This window comes from Pristiophorus japonicus, chromosome 6, assembly GCF_044704955.1.
Source record: "Pristiophorus japonicus isolate sPriJap1 chromosome 6, sPriJap1.hap1, whole genome shotgun sequence".
Classification (NCBI taxonomy): domain Eukaryota; kingdom Metazoa; phylum Chordata; class Chondrichthyes; family Pristiophoridae; genus Pristiophorus; species Pristiophorus japonicus.
The window spans coordinates 1,717,415-1,738,304 of record NC_091982.1 but is presented as its reverse complement, the minus strand read 5'-3'; the positions used below and the strand labels follow the sequence as shown (position 1 = coordinate 1,738,304).

At 48.1% G+C, this 20,890-nt stretch overlaps 1 protein-coding gene across 1 annotated transcript in view; it reads right to left on the bottom strand.

The window, feature by feature from the left end:
• The window catches only part of zdhhc9 (zinc finger DHHC-type palmitoyltransferase 9), a 125,730-nt gene that overhangs the window by 42,609 nt on the left and 62,231 nt on the right, over window positions 1-20,890 (bottom strand). Inside the window, exon 2 of the mRNA XM_070881965.1 lies at window positions 13,821-13,981. Coding sequence (XP_070738066.1) covers window positions 13,821-13,981 — 161 coding nt within the window. The remainder of the gene's footprint in view (window positions 1-13,820; window positions 13,982-20,890) is intronic.

The window sequence follows — 20,890 nt, the reverse complement described above, 5'->3', positions numbered from 1 at the left end:
CTAGGCCATATCGGTTGTCACCAAACATCCAGCATTGTCCTTGTGGCTGACTCTTAAACATATCAGAGGCAGCGCTCTCATGCAGGATGTGCGCTTCATCGAAGCTTCCCGGACATTTGGCATTCACTGCCATTATGATCTGGTTGTGGTCGACAACTAGTTGGACCTTCAGGGATGAAGTCCTTTTCTGTTACGAAAAAGCTCCGGGTCCTGGGAAGGTGCCCGCATGCAATGTGAGTGCACTGTATAGCTCCCTGCAGCCTGGGGAACTTAGCAATGTGGTAGAATGCTCCAGCCCTGTCAGTCTGAGCCTCCGTGGTCATGGGGAAGCTGATAAAGTCCATCCTATACGTGTACAGGGCCTCCTTAATCTGTCTAATGCTGCGATGGGTGGCATGGTGAGACAGAGGGGAAATCTCGACCGCAGAGACCCGAAAGGAACTGGACGCGTAGAAAGACAGTGCCGTGGTGACCTTGACCTCGACCTTGACCGACATTGATGTCCTGATGGCAGGCTGCATATGTGGCCTGATGAGCTCACATATTTCATTGATCACCACCTTGTGGAAGCGCAGTCTCCGAAGGCAGGTGTGCTCGGACACGTCGAGGTAAGACCTCGTCCCCCTGTAAGTGTGGGGTATGTATGGTCTGGACCTTCTCCTCATTCTTGCACATCTTAGATTGGAGACATAATGATGTGCATCATACATTGAGGCATCTGCACTCTGCAGCATCTGTGTATTAATCGATGCAGGCTGAGAAATGGCTGGCCCCATTGCAATGAAAGTATAATAGCGATTGATCAGAAGCAATAATTTCCACACTAAAATACACTTAGAGTAAACCCCCAACAGTCCAGAGTCTGAAAATATGTCTGTTGAGATGTTCACTTCACCTGAGAAGAACTCCAGAGTCAATGCAAACTCCCCCGTAGTTGAAGCAGCCTTTTGAATGAAGCGACCTGCGATACGAGAAATGGCAGCCACACCACTGGCTTTAGTTCAGAACAGTTCCACTTTTTCCGGGCGTTTTTTTGGGTGAGCGATATTGTGGGCGAGATGTGTGCGAGGTGGTGAAAGTGACGCTGGGCGATCTCCTGGGCGTTAGTTTCGGCAAATGCGTTCTTTACGACAAAAAAAGTGGGCGGTCAGTATTATTGAATCTCGCCGTTAATTATATGCGAAAGTAACGCTGGCGATATTATAGCCGTTGGTTTCGCCCACTCTGATGACTCTGCCCAAAAAAAGTGGGCGGGAGGTATTACTTTTTCCTGTCGTTACGCACGTGGAGAAAGTAACGCTTGGCGATAACTGTCCGAAAAATGGGCGTCAGTTTCTGATAGGTCCTTACTACACAGTATAAATACACACGAGGCCCATGCTTGAGAGAAGGTCAGTCTGTGACCTGTCCTTTATTCCTTAGCACTCAAGTGATGAAGGTGGGTGGAGCTTCCCCTTTTATACCTGAAGGTCCAGGTTAGGAGTGTCTCCCACCTAGTGGTCAGTGTTCTCACGGTGTACAACTTAGGTCAGATTATACATGGGTTACAATGACAGTTGAATACATGACATCACCTCCCCCCCCAAAGTCTTATTGGGATCACAGGTTAAGTCTCTCTGGTGGTTTACGCTCCCTTGTAGAGCGCCTGAGTTGGGGCTCCGGTTGTTGGGTGCTGGCCTGAGTGTCTGCTGTTTGCGGTGCCTCAGGCCTGTCCGGACTGCCCACAGTGACTGGGCTCTCCTCCCTTTGGTTCCGGTGTTCGGTCACCTGTGGTGGAGTGAACTCTACATCGTGTTCTTCCTCTGCTTCTTCTATGGGGTTGCTGAACCTCCTTTTTGTTTGATCCACGTGTTTGCGGCAGATTTGTCCATTGGTAAGTTTAACTACCAGAATCCTATTTCTCTCTTTGGCAATCACAGTGCCTGCGAGCCATTTGGGCCCTGCAGCGTAGTTGAGGACAAAAACAGGATCATTTACATCAATACATCGCGCCCTCGCATTCCTGTCATGGTAGTCATATTGTGACTGGCGCCTGCTCTCGACAATTTCTTTCATGGTGGGGTGTATAAGGGATAATCGGGTTTTGAGCGTCCTTTTCATTAGTAGCTCTGCGGATGGAACCCCTGTGAGCGAGTGTGGTCGGGATCTATTGGCCAACAGGAGGCGGGATAAGCGGGTTTGTAGGGAACCCCCTTGGATTCTGAGCATCCCCTGTTTGATTATCTGCACTGCTCGTTCTGCCTGGCCGTTTGAGGCCGGCTTGAACGGTGCCGTTCTAACATGGTTAATTCCATTGCCTGCCATGAAGTCCTGGAATTCAGTTGCTTGTGAAGCACGGGCCATTGTCACTGACCAAGATGTCCGGTAGACCGTGGGCGGCGAACATTGCCCGTAGACTTTCTACCGTGGCAGAGGATGTGCTTGAATTTAAAATGTCACACTCGATCCATTTGGAGTAGGCGTCTACTACAACCAAAAACATTTTCCCCATGAAAGGACCAGGGTAGTCCACATGGATGCGTGACCAAGGCTTGGCTTGGCAGGCCATGGGCTAAGGGGGGATTCCCTGGGCGCATGGCCCAGCTGGGCACACGTGTTGCACCTGCGAACACAAAGTTCCAGATCTGCGTCTATCCCTGGCCACCAAATGTGTGACCTGGCAATTGCCTTCATCGTGACAATGCCTGGGTGCCCATTGTGGAGTTCTCTGATGAACACCTCTCTGCCTGTCCGGGGCATGACTACGCGGTTTCCCCACAGTAGGCAATCGGCCTGAATCGAGAGTTCATCCTTGCGCCTGTGAAATGGTTTAAATTTCTCAGGACATGCCCTGTACGTGGCTGCCCAGTCCCCATTCAGGACACATTTCTTGACTAGAGACAATAGCGGGTCTCTATTTGTCCAGACTTTAATCTGACAGGCTCACCCGTGACAGCCTTCGCTTCCGAAAGCTTCAACAGCCATGACCATCTCAGCACCATGCTCGGTAGCCCCCTCAGTGGTGGCTAGTAGGAGCCTGCTGAGTGCATCGGCGCAGTTTTCGGTGCCCGGTCTGTGCCGAATTGTGTAGTCATAGGCGGCTAACGTGAGTGCCCACCTCTGTATGCGGGCCGATGCGTTTGCATTTATAGCCTTGTTGTCGGCCAAAAGGGACGTTAGGGGTTTGTGATCTGTCTCCAGCTCAAATTTCCTGCCAAGCAGGTACTGGTGCATTTTCTTTACCGCATATACACATGCGAGCGCCTCCTTTTCTACCATCCCGTAGCCCCTTTCTGCCTGGGACAGACTCCTGGAGCCATAAGCTACCGGCTGTAACTGACCCTCGGCATTCACATGCTGCAACACACACCCGACACCATAGGACGACGCATCGCACGTTAACACAAGTTTCTTACATGGGTCATATAGCGTTAACAGATTGTTGGAACATAACAAATTGCGTGCTCTATTAAAAGCCGTTTCCTGGCTGTCCCCCCAGACCCATTCGCGACCTTTGCGTAGGAGCACATGTAGCGGCTCTAGCAGCGTGCTCAATTTGGGAAGAAAGTTACCAAAATAGTTCAGGAGCCCCAGGAACGAACGCAGCTCCGTCGTGTTACGGGGTCTGGGTGCTCTCTGGATCGCTTCCGTCTTGGATGCAGTAGGGCTGATCCTGTCTGCTGCTACCCTCATCCCCAGGGATTCTACCTCTGGAGCTAGGAAGACGCACTTCACCTTTTTCACCTTTTTCAGTCGCAGACCTACCCGGTCCAGTCTTGTGGTTGTGGAGGTGTTCTTCAGTATCATAACCCGTAATGAGGATGTCGTCCTGAAAAACCACCGTCCCTGGAATCGACTTGAGGCTTTCCATATTTCGTTGGAAGATCGCGGCGGCCGAGCGAATCCCGAACGGACATCTGTTATACTCAAACAACCCCTTGTGTGTCGTGATGGTGGTCAGCTTCTTCGACTCACTCGCCAGCTCCTGGGTCATGTAAGCTGAGGTCAGGTCCAATTTTGAAAAAAGTTTGCCACTGGATAGCGTCGCAAAGAGGTCCTCCGCTCTCGGTAGCGGGTACTGGTCTTGGAGTGACACCCGATTGATGGTGGCCTTGTAATCGCACATATCCTGACCGACCCATCCGCCTTGAGCACCGGCACAATCGGGCTCACCCAGTCACTGAATTCGACTGGCGAGATGATGACTTCCCTCAACAGGCGGTCCAATTCGCCTTCTATCTTTTCCCGCATCACATACGGCTCCGCTCTGGCCTTGTGGTGTACTGGTCTGGCGTCCGGGTTTATGTGAATCACTACCTTGGCCCCCATGAAAGTGCCAATGCCGGGTTGAAATAATGAGTCAAATTTGTCCAGGATCTGTGAGCATGATACTCGCTCCACAGAGGAAATTGCATTGACATCGCCCCATTTCCAGTTCATGACAGCAAGCCAACTCCTCCCCAGCAGTGCGGGACCGTCCCCTGGGACAATCCAGAGTGGCAACCTGTTCTCCGAATCTTTGTGGGTCACGACTACCGTGGCGCTGCCTAGCACCGGAATGATCTGCTTTGTGCAAGTCCGTAGCTATGCGTCAATTGGCGATAATTTTGGCCTCCTGGCCTTGGATGCCCACAACTTTTCGAACTGTTTGATACCCATCAGGGACTGGCTGGCCCCCGTGTCTAACTCCATTGATATTGGGATGCCATTGAGGAGCACTTTCATCATTATCGGTGGCGTCCTGGTGTATGAACTGTATACGTGCTCCACATGAACTCGCTGAACTTCAGCTTCCAGCGATTTCCCCCAGTGTCCATTTCTGCAATTTCTGCAGGTATTTTGCTCATCTCTGCAAACTCCGGCTGAGTGTTTGCCTCCACGCCTCCAGCATGAGTTGCGGTTTGAAACAAAAGGTCCCTTGCCAGTCGATCGTCCCTGACTGCCCCTGTTATTGTCCTTGAGTGCAGCATTAACAGGTATTGATGGCCACATTACTGGCCGCATTGTCCCTTGCAATGGCGTGAATCGCAGTTCAGCTTGCCATTGTCTCTGTCGAACTCCCCCTCTGGGTTTGACTACATGTTGGGGCATGCCTGACTGCTCTTGTCTGCCTGGAGAACTGTGTGCTGCTTTAACAATGTTCAATCTCTGTCCCAACCATTCCTTAACACAGTACCTCTCGTCTGTTCTGCTAGTGGCCATGCTCGCGTGGTTTAAATCCCAGTTTCTTGTCGCCATTGATACGTCCTTACTACACAGTATAAATGCACACAAGACCCATGCTTGAGAGGTCAGTCTGTGACCTGCCCTTTATTCCTTAGCACTCAAGTGATGAAGGTGGGTGGAGCTTCCCCTTTTATACCTGAAGGTCCAGGTTAGGAGTGTCTCCCACCTAGTGGTCAGTGTTCTCACGGTGTACAACTTAGGTCAGTTTATACATGGGTTACAATGCTGGTTGAATACATTTTGTGGTTAACTGGGCGACGTCTGGCGTTATGTCATTTCAGTGGTAAAATGGATGTTAAGTGGGCGTTATGCATGCAAAAAAAGTGTAAAATCTAGCCCTTAGATTTGGGTGTACAGGGTACAATTTCAAAATTTGCAGATGACACAAAACTTGGACGTATAATGAACAGTGAAGAGGATAGCGATAGACTTTAAAGAGACAGACAGTCTGGTGGGATGGAATTAATAGAATCGTGCAAAGTGATACATTTTGGTAGGAAGAATGAGGAGAGGCAATATAAACTAAAGGGTACAATTCTAAAGTGGGTGCATGAACAGAGAGACCTGGGGGTATACACAAATCGTTGAAGATGGCAGGACACGTTGAGAAAGTGGTTAAAAAAGTGTACGGGTTTCATAGAAACATAGAAAATAGGTGCAGGAGTAGGCCACTCAGCTCTTCGAGCCTGCACCACCATTCAATATGATCATGGCTGATCATTCCCTCAGTACCCCTTTCCTGCTTTCTCTCCATACCCCTTGATCCCATTAGCCGTAAGGGCCATATCCAACTCCCTCTTGAATATATCTAACGAACTGGCATTAACAACTCTCTGCGGAAGAGAATTCCACAGGTTAACCACTCTCTGAGTGAAGAAGTTTCTCCTCATCTCGGTCCTAAATGGCCTACCCCTTATCCTTAGACTGTGACCCCTGGTTCTGGACTCCCCCAACATCTAAACCGAATCCCCTATTACACACAGTTCTTTGACTTTAGGATTTATAAGAACAAAATACACACGGCACAGGGCTTCGGCTCAACCAAGATTTGTTCGTTTATTGAACATACACACAATTACCTCCCCAGTATAAATCCCTACGATTTATATTGGACGAACAAACCCCAAAATACAAACCTCGACGAAAGGGTCACAACTTGACACAGTTAACCCATCCGCGATTTGACTGTTACATATAAAACAAACATTCTACTCGGAACTCCTTCATGGCAAACGAGCCAAAGGTAGGCAGAAGAAACGTTACAAGGACATCCTCAAAGCCTCCCTGATAAAAGTGCGACATCCCCACTGACATCTGGGAGTCCCTGGCCAAAGACCGCCCTAAGTGGAGGAAGTGCATCCGGGAGGGCGCTGAGCACCTCGAGTCTCGTCGCCGAGAGCGTGCAGAAATCAAGCGCAGGCAGCGGAAAGAGCGTACGGCAAACTTGTCCCACCCTCCCTTTCCCTCAACGACTGTCTGTCCCACCTGTGACAGGGACTGTGGTTCTCATATTGGACTGAGGGTGTCCCTGTAACGTTTCCTCTGCCCACCTTTGGCTCGTTTACCGTGAAGGAGTTCCGAGTAGAGCGCTCGCTTTGGGAGTCTCGTGTCTGGCATGCGGACAATGTGGCCTGCCCAGCGGAGTTGATCAAGTGTGGTCAGTGCTTCAATGCTGGGGATGTTGGCCTGGTCAAGGACGCTAATGTTGGTGTGTCTGTCCTCCCGGGACACAGCACTGCCCCCCAGTCATCAGGGACCAGTGAGTGTGTGAATGTCTCCCTTCTGCTGTTGATTAGACCAAATGGCAGGTAGCCTGCAGCATTGTCTCTGATGATGCCCTTCCAGTCCTCATGGTTTCACTGCAATGTTTGAATTAACCCTTTGCTGCCCAGCTCTTTTTGCGGGCTGTAATGCAGTTCTGGATTTTTTATATTTAATAGTCCAATCTTTAACGTTGGGGGGAGAGGAACGGATCCTACAAAAGCACTGGAGGTCCTGGGCTTCATCAACAGAGTCACTAGGCTGGATTTTCGGTGTTCAGCCACCTTTGTTAGTGTCCCAGAGGGGCAGCAATGGCAGCAGTAAGCACTTCCGGGCAGGCAGCCAGCTTCCAGCGGCCCACTGGGACTATCGGGGCCGGTTTACACAGGGCACGGAGCATTACCGCCCGGAAGAGGCGAGCTGGTATACAATACCCCTGGTTACCACATCGGCTGGATTTTTGGCTGCCGTCTGATCCATAGCGCCCTGCTGGGACTGCCTGTGAAAGCTGGCGGTCTGAGCTATAGTGACCGCAGTGAGGTGAGTAATGTCAACCTCAGGTAAGTGTCATGGGTTTTTTTGCAATTTATGATCTGGTGGCACTCATCTCTCTCACCTGAAGGGAGGAGAGCATGCCGGGGGAATCTCAGAGATGCAGTAATCGTGGCCATCTTTAAAAAAGGGGACAAGTCCGACTGCAGCAACTACAGAGGAATCTCCCTGCTATCAGCCACTGGGAACGTCGTCGCTAGAGTCCTCCTCAACCGTCTTCTCCCTGTGGCCGAGGAGCTCCTCCCGGAGTCACAGTGCGGAATTTGTCCCCATGGAGCAAAACGGACATGATTTTTGCAGCACGAAAACGACAGGAAAAATGCAGGGAACAGCGCTTGCCCTTATAAATGGCCTACTTCGACCTTACAAAGGCCTTTGGCATTGTCAACCGCGAGGGTCTATAGAAACATAGAAAATAGTTGCAGGAGCAGGCCATTCAGCCCTTCTAGCCTGCACCGCCATTCAATGAGTTCATGGCTGAACATGAAACTTCAGTACCCCATTCCTGCTTTCTCGCCATACCCCTTGATCCCCCTAGTAGTAAGTACTTCATCTAACTCCCTTTTGAATATATTTAGTGAATTGGCCCCAACCACTTTCTGTGGTAGAGAATTCCACAGGTTCACCACTCTCTGGGTGAAGAAGTTTCTCCTCATCTCGGTCCTAAATGGCTTAGCCCTTATCCTTAGACTGTGACCCCTGGTTCTGGACTTCCCCAACATTGGGAACATTCTTCCTGCATCCAACCTGTCTAAACCCGTCAGAATTTTAAACGTTTCTATGAGGTCCCCTCTCATTCTTCTGAACTCCAGTGAATACAAGCCCAGTTGATCCAGTCTTTCTTGATAGGTCAGTCCCACCATCCCGGGAATCAGTCTGGTGAATCTTCGCTGCACTCCCTCAATAGCAAGAATGTCCTTCCTCAAGTTAGGAGACCAAAATTGTACACAATACTCCAGGTGTGGCCTCACCAAGGCCCTGTACAACTGTAGCAACACCTCCCTGCCCCTGTACTCAAATCCTCTCGCGTCCTCCGCCGTTTCGAATGCCTCCAAAAGTTCGTCACCATCCTCCGCCTGCTCCACAACGACATGCAGGCCGTGATCCTTACCAACGGATCCATTACAGACACAATCCACATCCGGACCGGGTTCAAACAGGGCTGTGTCATCGCTCCAACCCTCTTCTCAATCTTCCTCGCTGTCATGCTCCATCTCACAGTCAACAAGCTCCCCGCTGGAGTGGAACTAAACTACAGAACCAGTGGGAACCTGTTTAACCTTCGCTGTCTCCAGGCCAGGTCCAAGACCACCCCAACCTCTGTCGTCGAGCTACAGTACGTGGACGACGCCTGTGTCTGCGCACATACAGAGGCTGAACTCCAGGACATAGTCGACGTATTTACTGAGGCGTACGAAAGCAAGGGCCTTACGCTAAACATCCGTAAGACAAAGGTGTCCACCAGCCTGTCCTCACCACACAGTACTGTCCCCCCAATCATCAAGATCTACGGCGCGGTCCTGGACAACGTGGACCACTTCCCATATCTCGGGAGCTTCCTATCAACAAGAGCAGGCATCGACGACGAGATCCAACACCGCCTCCAGTGCGCCAGTGCAGCCTTCGGCCGCCTGAGGAAGATAGTGTTTGAAGACCCGGCCCTCAAAACTGTCACCAAACTCATGGTCTACAGGGCTGTAGTGATACCCGCCCTCCTGTATGGCTCAGAGACATCGACTATGTACAGTAGACATCTAAAGTCGCTGGAGAAATATCACCAGCGATGTCTCCGCAAAATTCTACAAATCCCCTAGGAGGACAGGCGCACCAACATCAGTGTTCTCGATCAGGCTAACATCCCCAGCATTGAAGCACTGACCACACTCGACCAGCTCCGCTGGGCAGGCCACATAGTCCGCATACCAGACACGAGACTCCCAAAGCAAGTGCTCTACTCGGAACTCCTTCACGGCAAATGAGCCAAAGGTGGGCAGCGGAAATGCTACAAGGACACCCTCAAAGCCTCCCTGATAAAATGCAACATCCCCACTGACACCTGGGGGTCCCTGGCCCAAGACCGCCCTAAGTGGAGGAAGTGCATCCGAGAGGGCGCTGAACACCTCGCGTCTCAATGCCGAGAGTATGCAGAAATCAAGCGCAGACAGCGGAATGAGTGTGCGGCAAACCAGTCCCACCCACCCTTTCCCTCAATGACTACCTGTCCCATTTGTGACAAGAGTCTGTGGCTCTCGTATTGGACTGTTCAGCCACCAAAGAACTCACTTCAGGAGTGGAAGCAAGTCTTCCTCGATTCCGAGGGACTGCCTATGATGATGATATTTATTGGGTATGTTTTGGGCGTTTTTTTCAGGTGTCTCTTCGAGCGCTGAGGCCGGCTGTTTGGCTTGGGATTTGTGCTTGATCAGCCGGCCTAGCACCCGAAGGGAGGTGCGTAGCGCCTATTTTAGTGCTCTGCCCCACACTCAGGGCCCAGCCGATTCATTTTGCTGACTAAGGCGCAAACTGTTCCCGGGCACAAACCTTACCAACCTGCTGCCATTACTGCCCCAAAATGAGCAGAACCGAAAGTTCAGCCCATAGAGTACAAAAGCAAGGGAGTTATAAAACACTGGTTCGGCCTCAACTGGAGTATCGTGTAAAATTCTGGAAGGATGTGAAAGCCTTAGAGAGGGTTCAGCAAAGATTTACGAGAATGGTTCCAGGGATGAGGCACTTCAATTATGTGGATAGACTGGAGAAGCTGGGGTTGTTCTCCTTAGAGCAGAGAAGGTTGAGTGGAGATTTTATAGAGGTGTTGAAAATGATGAGGGGTCTGGACAGAGTAGATAGAGAGAAACTGTTCCCATTGGCAGAAAGGTCGAGAACCAGAGGACACAGATTTAAAGTGATTGGCAGAAGAACCAATTGTGACATGAGGGAAAACTGTTTTACACAGCGAGTGGTTAAGATTTGGAATTCACTGCCTGAAAGGGTGATGACAGCAGATTCAATTGTGGCTTTCATAAGAGATTTGGATAAGTACCTGAAGGAAAAAAATTTGAAGGGCTATGGGGAAAGAGCGAGGGTGTGGAACTAGCTGGCACATGCTCATCGGTCCAAATGGCCTCCTCCTGTGCTGTAACCATTCTATGATTCTAGAAGGCTGTAAAGTTCCTAATTTCATCTGCCACATGTCCGCCCATTCCACCAGTCTGTCTATGTCTCTTTGAAGTCTATCACTATTCTCTTCACTGTTCATTATATTTCCAAGTTTTGTCATCTGTTCCTCGAGCTTCATTGGAATAGTGCAAGAGGACGAGGTTGGAGAGATCAGAGTGGGAGTGGAGCGGAGAATTAAAGCGACAGGTGCTTCGGGGTCACGTTTATGGACTAAATGGAGATGTTCTACAAAGTGGTCACCCAAACTGCGTTTGTTCTTCCCAATGTAGAGGAGACCGCATCGTGAGCAGCGAATACAGTATACTAAACTGCAAGTACAGGTTGAAGCTCCCTTATCCAGAACTCCCTTATCCAGACCACCCCTCGTCCAGAACCATTCTCGGCCACCGGGTGGCGCATGTGCAGAACTCCGACATGAACAAATTGAAGTCCTTCCTCGCTGCCGACTCCCGCAATCACTGGCCTGACCCCGCGATTGACTACCCCCCCCATGATCTTTCTGCCGCACTCCCAGCCCCAAGCCAGCCAGCCCGATATCCCCTTGCTCAGTACCTATACCATCCAATTTAACTTGACCACCCCTCATCCTGAAAAATCCCTTATCCAGAACAGGCCAGGTCCTGAGGGTTCCGGATAAGGGAGGTTCAACCTGTACAAGTAAATCGCTGTGTCACCTGAAAGGGGTGTTTGGAGCCCTGAACACTCCCCCCACTTCCCTCAGAATCCATCCCTTCTTCAACTCTCACCCCCTGCCATGTTTTCACTATCCCCTCTGACCTTCCCCTCTCTGACCCCGAACGATCAGTCCTCAGCAAAGGCCTGAGCTTCATCCCCTTCCAGGTGAAACAGCAATTTACTTGTACTTCTTGCAACTTAGTATACTGCATTCGCTGCTCACAATGCAATCTCCTCTACATTGGGAAGACCAAATGCTTTGCGGAACACCTCTGTTCAGTCCGTAAATGTGACCCGAGCTTCCGCTCCTCTGTCACTTTAATTCTCTGCTCCACTCCCACTCTGTTCTCGGCTTCTTGCACTATTCCAACGAAGTTCAATGCAAGCTCGAGGAACAGCACCTCATCTTTAGATTGGCCACTTTACAGCCTTCTGGACTCAACATCGAGTTCAACATTACCGATGCCCCTTTTTCCCCCACCTGGCAGCTATTGATGATTCTGCAATTTGCATTTACACCTCATCTAGACTCATCTTTTGTTTCTTAACTTGTCCCATTACCATCTCATTTTGCCTTGCACCATCATCCCTTTTGCCTTTTAATCTCTCCCGCCTTCAACCCCATTCACAGACCTTGCCTTTTGTTCTTTCCTCCCTCCCCCTTCCCTGCCCCTACAGTTGCTTAAAAATCTGTTACATCTCGAACTTTTTCCGGTTCTTACGAAGGGTCATCGTTCAGGAACGTTAACACAGTTTCTCGCTCCACAGATGCGGACCTGACCTGCTGAGTATTTCCAGATTTTCTTTTTTTTTTAATTTCAGATTTCCAGCATCCACAGTATTTTGCTATTGTGCTATCTAACAGACTGTGCCTTTACCCACTTGATCATTGGTTAAGTTGCATGTTGCTATTTGTATTTTAAATTTTAATAATTCAAACATGGGGTTTGATCCTATCCTCACCTGAAATCCACACTTTCCAGTGGGGTAACTGAACTATGATCAGGAGTGAAAACTCTGGTCAACTTTCTCCTCCTTTATCTGATGGGCACAAAGGCTAAATTGTAGCAACCCAGTTATCACTTCAGCCGAGGTCCACTAACTCAGCACAAACGTGGAAGTAAACTTTGGACCTTTGATATAAATGCAAGTTTATGTTTGCTTTATTTCCCGATTTGCATGACGAGGTACCACACCGCATAGTGCATTTACTAAGTCATTGGAGCAGTTCATTTATGCTTCTATTTGTCACAATTCATTTCAATATCTTTCAAACAGCTCAGACTTTTGATTTTACAGTTAGGGTTAATTAATGCTTAATTTGCATTGTCTGAGTCATGTTCAATTCATGTAAACAAAACTACAGATGGAGCATAGGTCAATGCCAAACAATTAAAATGTCCCACATGGTAGTTTAAGTGCCTGCATTCAATTTTTTGAGGACGTATAGAGTTCATCCCTTCTTGCCCCCATCTATGCCATAGCATACAAGAAATTAAAACACAGCAACACCTTCACATACTTTTGAATTAAATTAATGAATTGTACACTTGGTAACCATAGACAAGCCTGTCTGTTGGATCTTTCTGGATAGAGTGATTACAGACAGAATGTTTTCACTTGTGGGGAAGAGAGTAACTAGAGGCCATCAATATAAGATAGTCACCAAGAAATCCAATAGGGAATTCAGAAAAAACTTCTTTACCCAAAGAGTGGTGAGAATGTGGAACTTGTTACCACAGGGAGTGGTTGAAGCGAATAATATCGATACATTTAAGGGGAGGTTAGACAAGCATATGAGGGAGAAGGGAATAGGGGGTCATGCTGATAGATTTAGATGGGGAAAGACGGGAGGAGGCTCGAGTGGAACATAAACGCTAGCATGAACTGGTTGGGCCGAATGGCCTGTTTCTGTGCCGTATATCCGATGTAATTCTGCTGAATAATCAGCTCCAAATCTTCATTAATTTAAAGTTGCCTGATGCAGTTATATACCTAGTACAGCACATATAAAGTCACACAAATACAAACAGAACTCTACATCAATTCTTTATACTAGTTTTACAAGTATATGGATTGTACTCAGCAAGAAAAGATGCAATCTGAATGAATTCTAGCATGTATTAACATAGGTAAGGGGCAATGTGGAGTTGTTACTATAAAACTGCAACAGCATTCTAGCCTCTTTAATCCCACACAAAAAAGCCTCATGCCTCCTCTTTGAGCATGCCAACATAGTGCCAAAGTGCAACTTAAAATGGACTGTGGACTCACTTCTACTGGCTGAAACTAGAGGAGGCTGGAAAACACTCAATATGCTAAACTAGTCTGGAAAACTATGAACTGAAGGTTAACTTTAATCTCTGAAAATTATTTTTCGCCTTTGTAATGAAAATATTGAAATAAGTAATGATTACAAATCAAAATTTAGGTATCTTCTTTCCTACCTATTTCCATCTCCACAAATGCAGCCTCGTCTGGTTCAGCACGTGGGAGCACTCCAGGGTCGCTGAAACTGGTGCGCAGTAGCATGGCCATCACAAAGATGAAGAGGACAATTGCGAACACTGGAATTGCAGGGGAAAGATGAATAGCCAAGTACGGACACCTGAGGATGGCAAAGATGAGGGAAGAGTTAGAGAGGTCATTAAATATTAGGAGCAGATTACACCAGCATTGGAAGGAATCAATGGTGTTCAACAATTCCTCTGCTCCCCCCCACCCATCAAAAATAGCGCAGGCAGTAACTGAACTATCCATCTTGCAATACAACTAAATGCACATTATTAATTGGGGGCAGAGTAAAAATGCTCATTTAATTTTTAGTGCTAAACTACACAGCAATAGGTGCGCACATGCACATGAAAAATTTCCTGCTGTACAGCAGTAACTGTGGGTTATTGATACAAGCAATCTCTGGTTTTAAGTCAGAATAGCATGCATCATCTTCACATTGGGTTAAATACTATTCAATGTGTATTTAGTTAAAAAAAAAAGACAATTCCAGTATCATTCCGGTGATACATCCCACATGCAATGCACAATCAATAATGGAATCACATTCAGAAACCCCTTTCTCCTCAGCTAACAAGCAATGGGAATTTGAGGCTAAAAATAGTGTGTGAAACTGCATGGGACTGAAGTCAAAGTAAATGCAATTGGCAGTTCACACAAAGGCAGCAGGAAATGGAAGAGTCATGTGCTGAGACAGTGCAGAAGTAAATCAAAGCTGGCTGTAGAAAAATGTCTATTTTTATGGTTCCATTTTAAATTTCATGATGAATCTTTGACCTTCGTCCCTCTGCAGGATTTCTGCTCATTTACATCCTCTTCATTGATGCTCGATGTCCATTTGCAACTGCACTTGTAATTACCCTTTGGCAATTGGATGTGACTGCACTTTATATAATCTCATACAAAAATAACTTTCACATTATTGATCCATTGATCCAAAGCTGTCCATCTCCAGGTAAATGCTCTGCTCAAAGTTGAAGTCTGTTTAAGTTGCAATGCTGATCCTTGAATTTCAGAGTGCAGCCACAATACAGTACAAGAATGGATAGAAATAGTGACTCAAAAGGAAGGGACTTGGCCCCACCTCAAAGGCCTGTATATCAGACATCAGTACAATGGGAACTTCGCAAGTCCCTTTGCAGCCAGGTAGGAGCTCAGTGATGGTCTACTCATCTATTGGGATGGCATGTTTCTTTATGTCTATCTCCTTGTTGCCTTAGTCACAAAGAGACGTTGCAAGATTCAAGAAAACGACAAAGCTGTCAACCTTACAACTTTCTGCAAACTTTTTGTAAACTTTGGCGTCTCAATTGCCCTGAGACTCAATCAGATGTAGCAGTTAATGTTTGGAAGCTCGCACTTAACAGTATGGCTCTCCAGAGCATCCGCTGATCAGAGCATTCTTTCCAAAAATGATCAACATCTATGGCCTGGATATTGACTCAGAGGCGTGAAGAGAGCACGGGATGCTGCTTTGAGGTCAGGTAATCAAGAAGAACAGGTTTCCCATAGGAGCTGCCAAACTTAACTTGATTTTGCATTTTTTCATCTCCGTTTCCTGGCCACAGCCAGCCAAATTGAGGCGCTAACTGGCTGTCGGGTTGGTAGTCCTTCAGCACCAGGCCAGGGAGCAGAGAGGAAGGAGAGATTGGAAAGGCCAGATTGGGGGCGGTGGGGAAGAGATCAGAGGCCAGATCGGGATCCGGAACTGGGAGGGAGGGGGGGGGGGGGGGGCGGGGCAAGGGAAAGAGATCAGAGGCCCATGGAAAGATTGGGTTCCGAGCAGGAGGGAAATTGGAAGCCAGAGCCAAGATCGGAGGTCGGGGAGATCAGAGGCCAGAGGGAAGAGCAGAGGCTTCGTGGAGATTGGAAGAGTCGGGTGAAGATCGGACGGGTGGGGGGTAGGAGGGAGCGTCCGATCGCGGGGGGTTGGTGAAGCAGGTAAACTGAATCCAAGAAAGGCACTTACCTCACGAATCCAGCTATCGTTAGCTGTCGGGTTTCCCGAGGCCTGGAAAACTCGGCCGATAAGGGTTACATTTTAATTGGTGGTTAAATATGAGGCATACAACTTCATTATAATATTTAAATTGCCAACCCACTCTCCCCACCCCGCATCCTGTCTCTGTTAAAACCGGAAGAGGGCAGTTGGAGGTGGGTTGCAGTCAGGATTCAGATTTTTTACTTTTAACCTGACCAAAACCCACTCATTTTGGGGGGGTTAAAATTCCCCTCTATACATCCTGCATCGGATATGGCTGTTATAGCTGGTGCTGAAATCAAAGTAACAGGCTTGTGGGTTTCTCCTTTCTACAAATAACAGCAGTCTCACTCTTAGACAGTGCTGCTAGTACTGTTTGTGGGCCTTGAGCTAGGACTGCCAAACTCTGGTTGGATAAATTCCTGGAAGTTTGATCACCTTACATCTATAAATGTTACTGCATTTACCTTATAAAGGTTGGATCCCCTGTAGTTGAGAATCGTTGCTTGTGGTTTTGTGCCAGCAGCTGTTGTGCAAGAAGTTCCGTGAATCGGAAGGCCACACATGTTCAGGCGAAGAAGGGAAACCGAAGGGGGGGGGTAGTGATTCTCGGGGTGGGGGTGGGGGGGGACAACAGAGGTGGGAGGAACTTTGATTTCACCAGTAATCCCCTCAGTCATCAAGATCCACGGCACGGCCCTGGAGAACGTGGACCATTTCCCATACCTCGAGAGCCTCTTATCAACAAGAGCAGACATTGATGGCGAGATTCAACATCACCTTCGGCCGCCTGAGGAAAAGAGTGGTCAGTGCTTCAATGCTGGGGCTGTTAGCCTGGGCGAGGACACTGATGTTGGTGCGTCTGTCCTCCCAGGAGATTTGCAGGATCTTGCGGAGACATCGTTGGTGATATATCTCCAGCGACTTGGGTGTGTCTTCTGTACATCATCCATGCCTCCGATCCATACAGGAGGGCGGTTATTACTACAGCCCTGTAGACCATGAGAGATTATATACAGGGAACCCCTTTACTGGCTGCTCTTCACATGGCACCACACCGCTGTAGAAAATACTGATCATATGCCCACCCCATCCTCCAGTCCACCTCTCTACCCCCTGCATTCGCCCCAATCTCACCGTCCCCCCATTCTTCAGTTTCTTCCTCCCCACTTGAGCCCCAATTACCTTGACCACCAGTCTTAAACTCTCCCCCTGATCATCTATCCCTGACTCCCATTCCCCAGTCTCACTCACCCCACCCATCCTGGACTTGTAATTGTTCCAAACTCTCTGCAGCGACTACAAGAATACTTAGCGTGGCTGGGGTGGCCATTGCTTTGGCAGGAAATTAAAAGTGCTAAATCTTCTGGACTACAAGCGACAGCACTCAGATCCAGTCCACTTTCCAGCAGACTCCCAAGCAATCTGGGAGAACTGGAACCCTCCCTCGAACAGTCCACATTGAACGGTTGTTGTAAAGTCAAACTTTTCATTTTGAACTCCCACCTGAGTTTGAATCTGGTTCAGAACAATCTATCTTCAGACTTAGGTGAGCCGACAGGTTTGTGTTCTCTACATTTTAACATGTAAAACTCTTGGTTTGCTGGCCCTCATTATACATTTGGCATCTGGACCAACCATATATCTTTGTCAGAAAGATAAGGATGTTTTCATAACCATTGGTTCGATGTTAAAATTGTACATCACAACTTCATTTATGGTTCGAAATCAAAATTTTATCCTCCAACTCATGTTTCTTCAATTGGAAAAGAACCAGTTTATTAATGCGCATATCTTTCTATGTAAATCCGTGCCCCTTTTTCCCACAATTCCATGTTTGAATCCCTACAAACCAGTTTCCCTGCCTGCCACAGTACCGAAACGCCTCTCATCAAAGTCACAAATGACATCCTTTGTGACTGTGACAAAGGCAAACTATCTCTCCTCGTCCTTCTTTTCTTGTTTGCTGCCTTTGACACTGTTGCCCACTCTATCCTTCTCCAACACCTCTCCACTGTCATCTAGCTGGGTGGGAGGGACTGCACTCGCCTGGTTCCATTCTTATCTCTCTAATTGTAGCCCGAGAATCACCTGCAACGGCTTCTCTTCCCGCCCCCGCATCGTTACCTCTGGTGTCCCCCAAGGATCTATCCTTAGCCCCTTCCTATTTCTCATGTACATGTTGCCCCTTGGCGACATCATCCGGAAACAGTGTGAGTTTGCACATGTACGCTGAGACACCCAGCTCTACCTCACTACCACTTCTCTCAACCCCTTCACGGTCTCTAAATTTGTCAGACTGCTTGTCCCACATCTGGATGAGCAGAAATGTTCTCCAACTGAATATTGGAAAGACCACAGCCATTGTTTTAGGTCCCCGCCACAAACTCCATTCCCTAGACACTGACCTCTCCCCAACTCCTGTCTGAGGCTGAACCAGACTGTTCGCAACATTGGTGTCATATTTGACCCTGAAATTAGCTGTCGACCACATATCCACAGGATAACTAAGACCGTCTATTTCCACTTCCATAACATCGCCCGTCTCCGCCCTTGCCTCAGCTCAGCCACTGCTGAAGCCCTCATCCGTGCCTTTGTTACCTCAAGACTTGACTATTCCACTGCATTCCTGGCTGGCCTCCCACATTCTACCCTACGTAAATTAGAGGTGATCCAAAACTCGGCTGCCTGTGTCCTCACTCGCACCAAGTCCCACTCACCCATCACCCCTGTGCTCGCAGACTTACGTTGGCTTCCAGCTAAACAACGCCTCGATTTCAAAATTCTCATCCTTATTTTCAAATCCCTCCATGGCCTCGCCCCTCCCTATCTCTGTAATTCCATCTCCTGTATGGCTCGGGGACATGAACCACATGCAGCAGACACCTCAAATCACTGGAGAAATACCACCAACAATGTCTCCACAAGATCCTGCAAATCCCCTGGGAGGATAGACACACTCACATCAGTGTTCTCGATCAGGCCAACATCCCCAGCATTGAAGCACTGACCACACTCGACCAGCTCCGTTGGGTAGGCCACATTGTCCACATGCCCGACACAAGACTCCCAAAGCAAGCGCTCTACTCGGAACTCCTACACGGCAAGCAATCCCCATGTGGGCAGAGGAAACGTTTCAAGGGCACCCTCAAAGCCTCCTTGATAAAGTGCAACATTCCCACCAACACCTGGGAATCCCTGGCCAAGGACCGCCCTAAGTGGAGGAAGAGCATCTGGGAGGGCGCTGAGCACCTCAAGTCTTGTCGCCAAGAGCGTGCAAAAAACAAGTGCAGGCAGCGGAAGGAGCGTACGTCAAACCAGACTCCCCACCCACCCTTTCCTTCAACGACTGTCTGTCTCACCTGTGACAGAGACTGGAATCCCGTATTGGACTGTTCAGTCACCCGAGAACTCACTTTAAGAGCGGAAGCAAGTCTTCCTCGATTTCAAGGGACTGCCTATGATGAGGAATCCCATCCAGCCCTACAACCCCGAGCTGTCTGTGCTCCTCTAATTCTGCCCTCCTGAGCATCCCTGATTGTAATTGTTCAACCATTGGTGGCTGTGCCTTCTGCCTAGGCCCCAAGCTCTGGAACGCCCTGCCTAAACCTCTCCACCGCTCTTTCCTCCTTCAAGACCATCCTTAAAACATGCCTCTTTGACCAAGCTTTTGTTCGCCTGCGCTAATTTCTACTTCTGCAGCTTGGTGTCAAATTTTTTAATCGCATAATACTCCTGTGAAGTGCCTTGGGACATTTCACTACGTTAAAGGCGCTATATAAATACAAGTTGTAGCGCCTTTATCTCTAAATAGGAGACAAACGTTCATTCTAATCTAGGTAACTGGAAAACCTTTACTGAACAGCAGTTAACAAAGCAGGTTGAAAACACCTTTTGTTAATCCCCAGCGGGCCAAAGCCCACCCGAGACTCAATGCAATTTCTGTTAGTTAAACAGAGCTTGTGGTTTAGGAAGAGGCCTTGCACAAAGCAACATGGGAGAAGATCAGCTCACTAAACTGGCAAAACAAAGATTTCTTGCAGTGCCGGTGTCCCTGTGGGATGGATGGTGACAATATTGTATGTTTATGTGGAGGCGGAGATTGATTACTCTCAAAAGAAGTCCATTTCTACATAAATAATCTAACTTCATACTCTCCTGAAAATGTTACACTTTTAGAAAGAATTATTTTTGCCCTGAAACACTCCCACTGATGTTTAATTGCAAGTCATTTTCCATTTATAGAAATATCAAAGCCACTGCAGTTTGTGGTGATGTCCAGCTCATTTCCTAGACAGGTACAGTGAATGTGGTTCAACTTGAAAATCAACATTTTCTGTAAGTTAGATCACTGGGATCTGAACTTGCAGTCAATAGTTCCTTCTCCCGTCTCGTGTTGTTTTTAAAAACTAAAGCTGTAAGAGCTGATTGGGAATGACTTGATAACCAAAATGTATGATGATTAAAACCACTTTTATTGGGCCCAAATTTGCCCAGGAGTTGCTCTGTTTTATTTGGAGCAACTTGATTTTTTTGGAGTATCTTAAAAATCCCCATTCTGCACATTTAATTTGCGCCAGTGTAAGTGAGTTAGTTAGGATTTTTTTTTTTTAAATTTAGTTTTCTTTTCAAAAGGGGCCATTATCAGCCACCTACGCCTGTTTTAGCCATTTAGGCCAGTTTGGACAGCTAATAACTAACTTAGGCCAGCGTTTGTGGCCGCACAGAAAACCCTTGTGGAGTGTTAAGAAATCAGCGCAGGTAGCCAGAGATAGTGGGGGGGATGGGGGCAGAGAGGACCTTGCAAAGCACTAAACACCTTCTCAACAACATTCATGAAGCATAAAAACCATCAATAATAAATTAAAAATAACTAAAACTTAAGTCCTATCTTCATACGCGGCCCGCGAAGTGAGCGGGCCTGCCGGTGCGAGAGGCCACTTGGCCGGGGATAGGTGCGGGGGGTGGGAAGCCTGGGCAGGAGAGCAGTGAACTGGCCACACACGAGACGCAGCAGGCTGG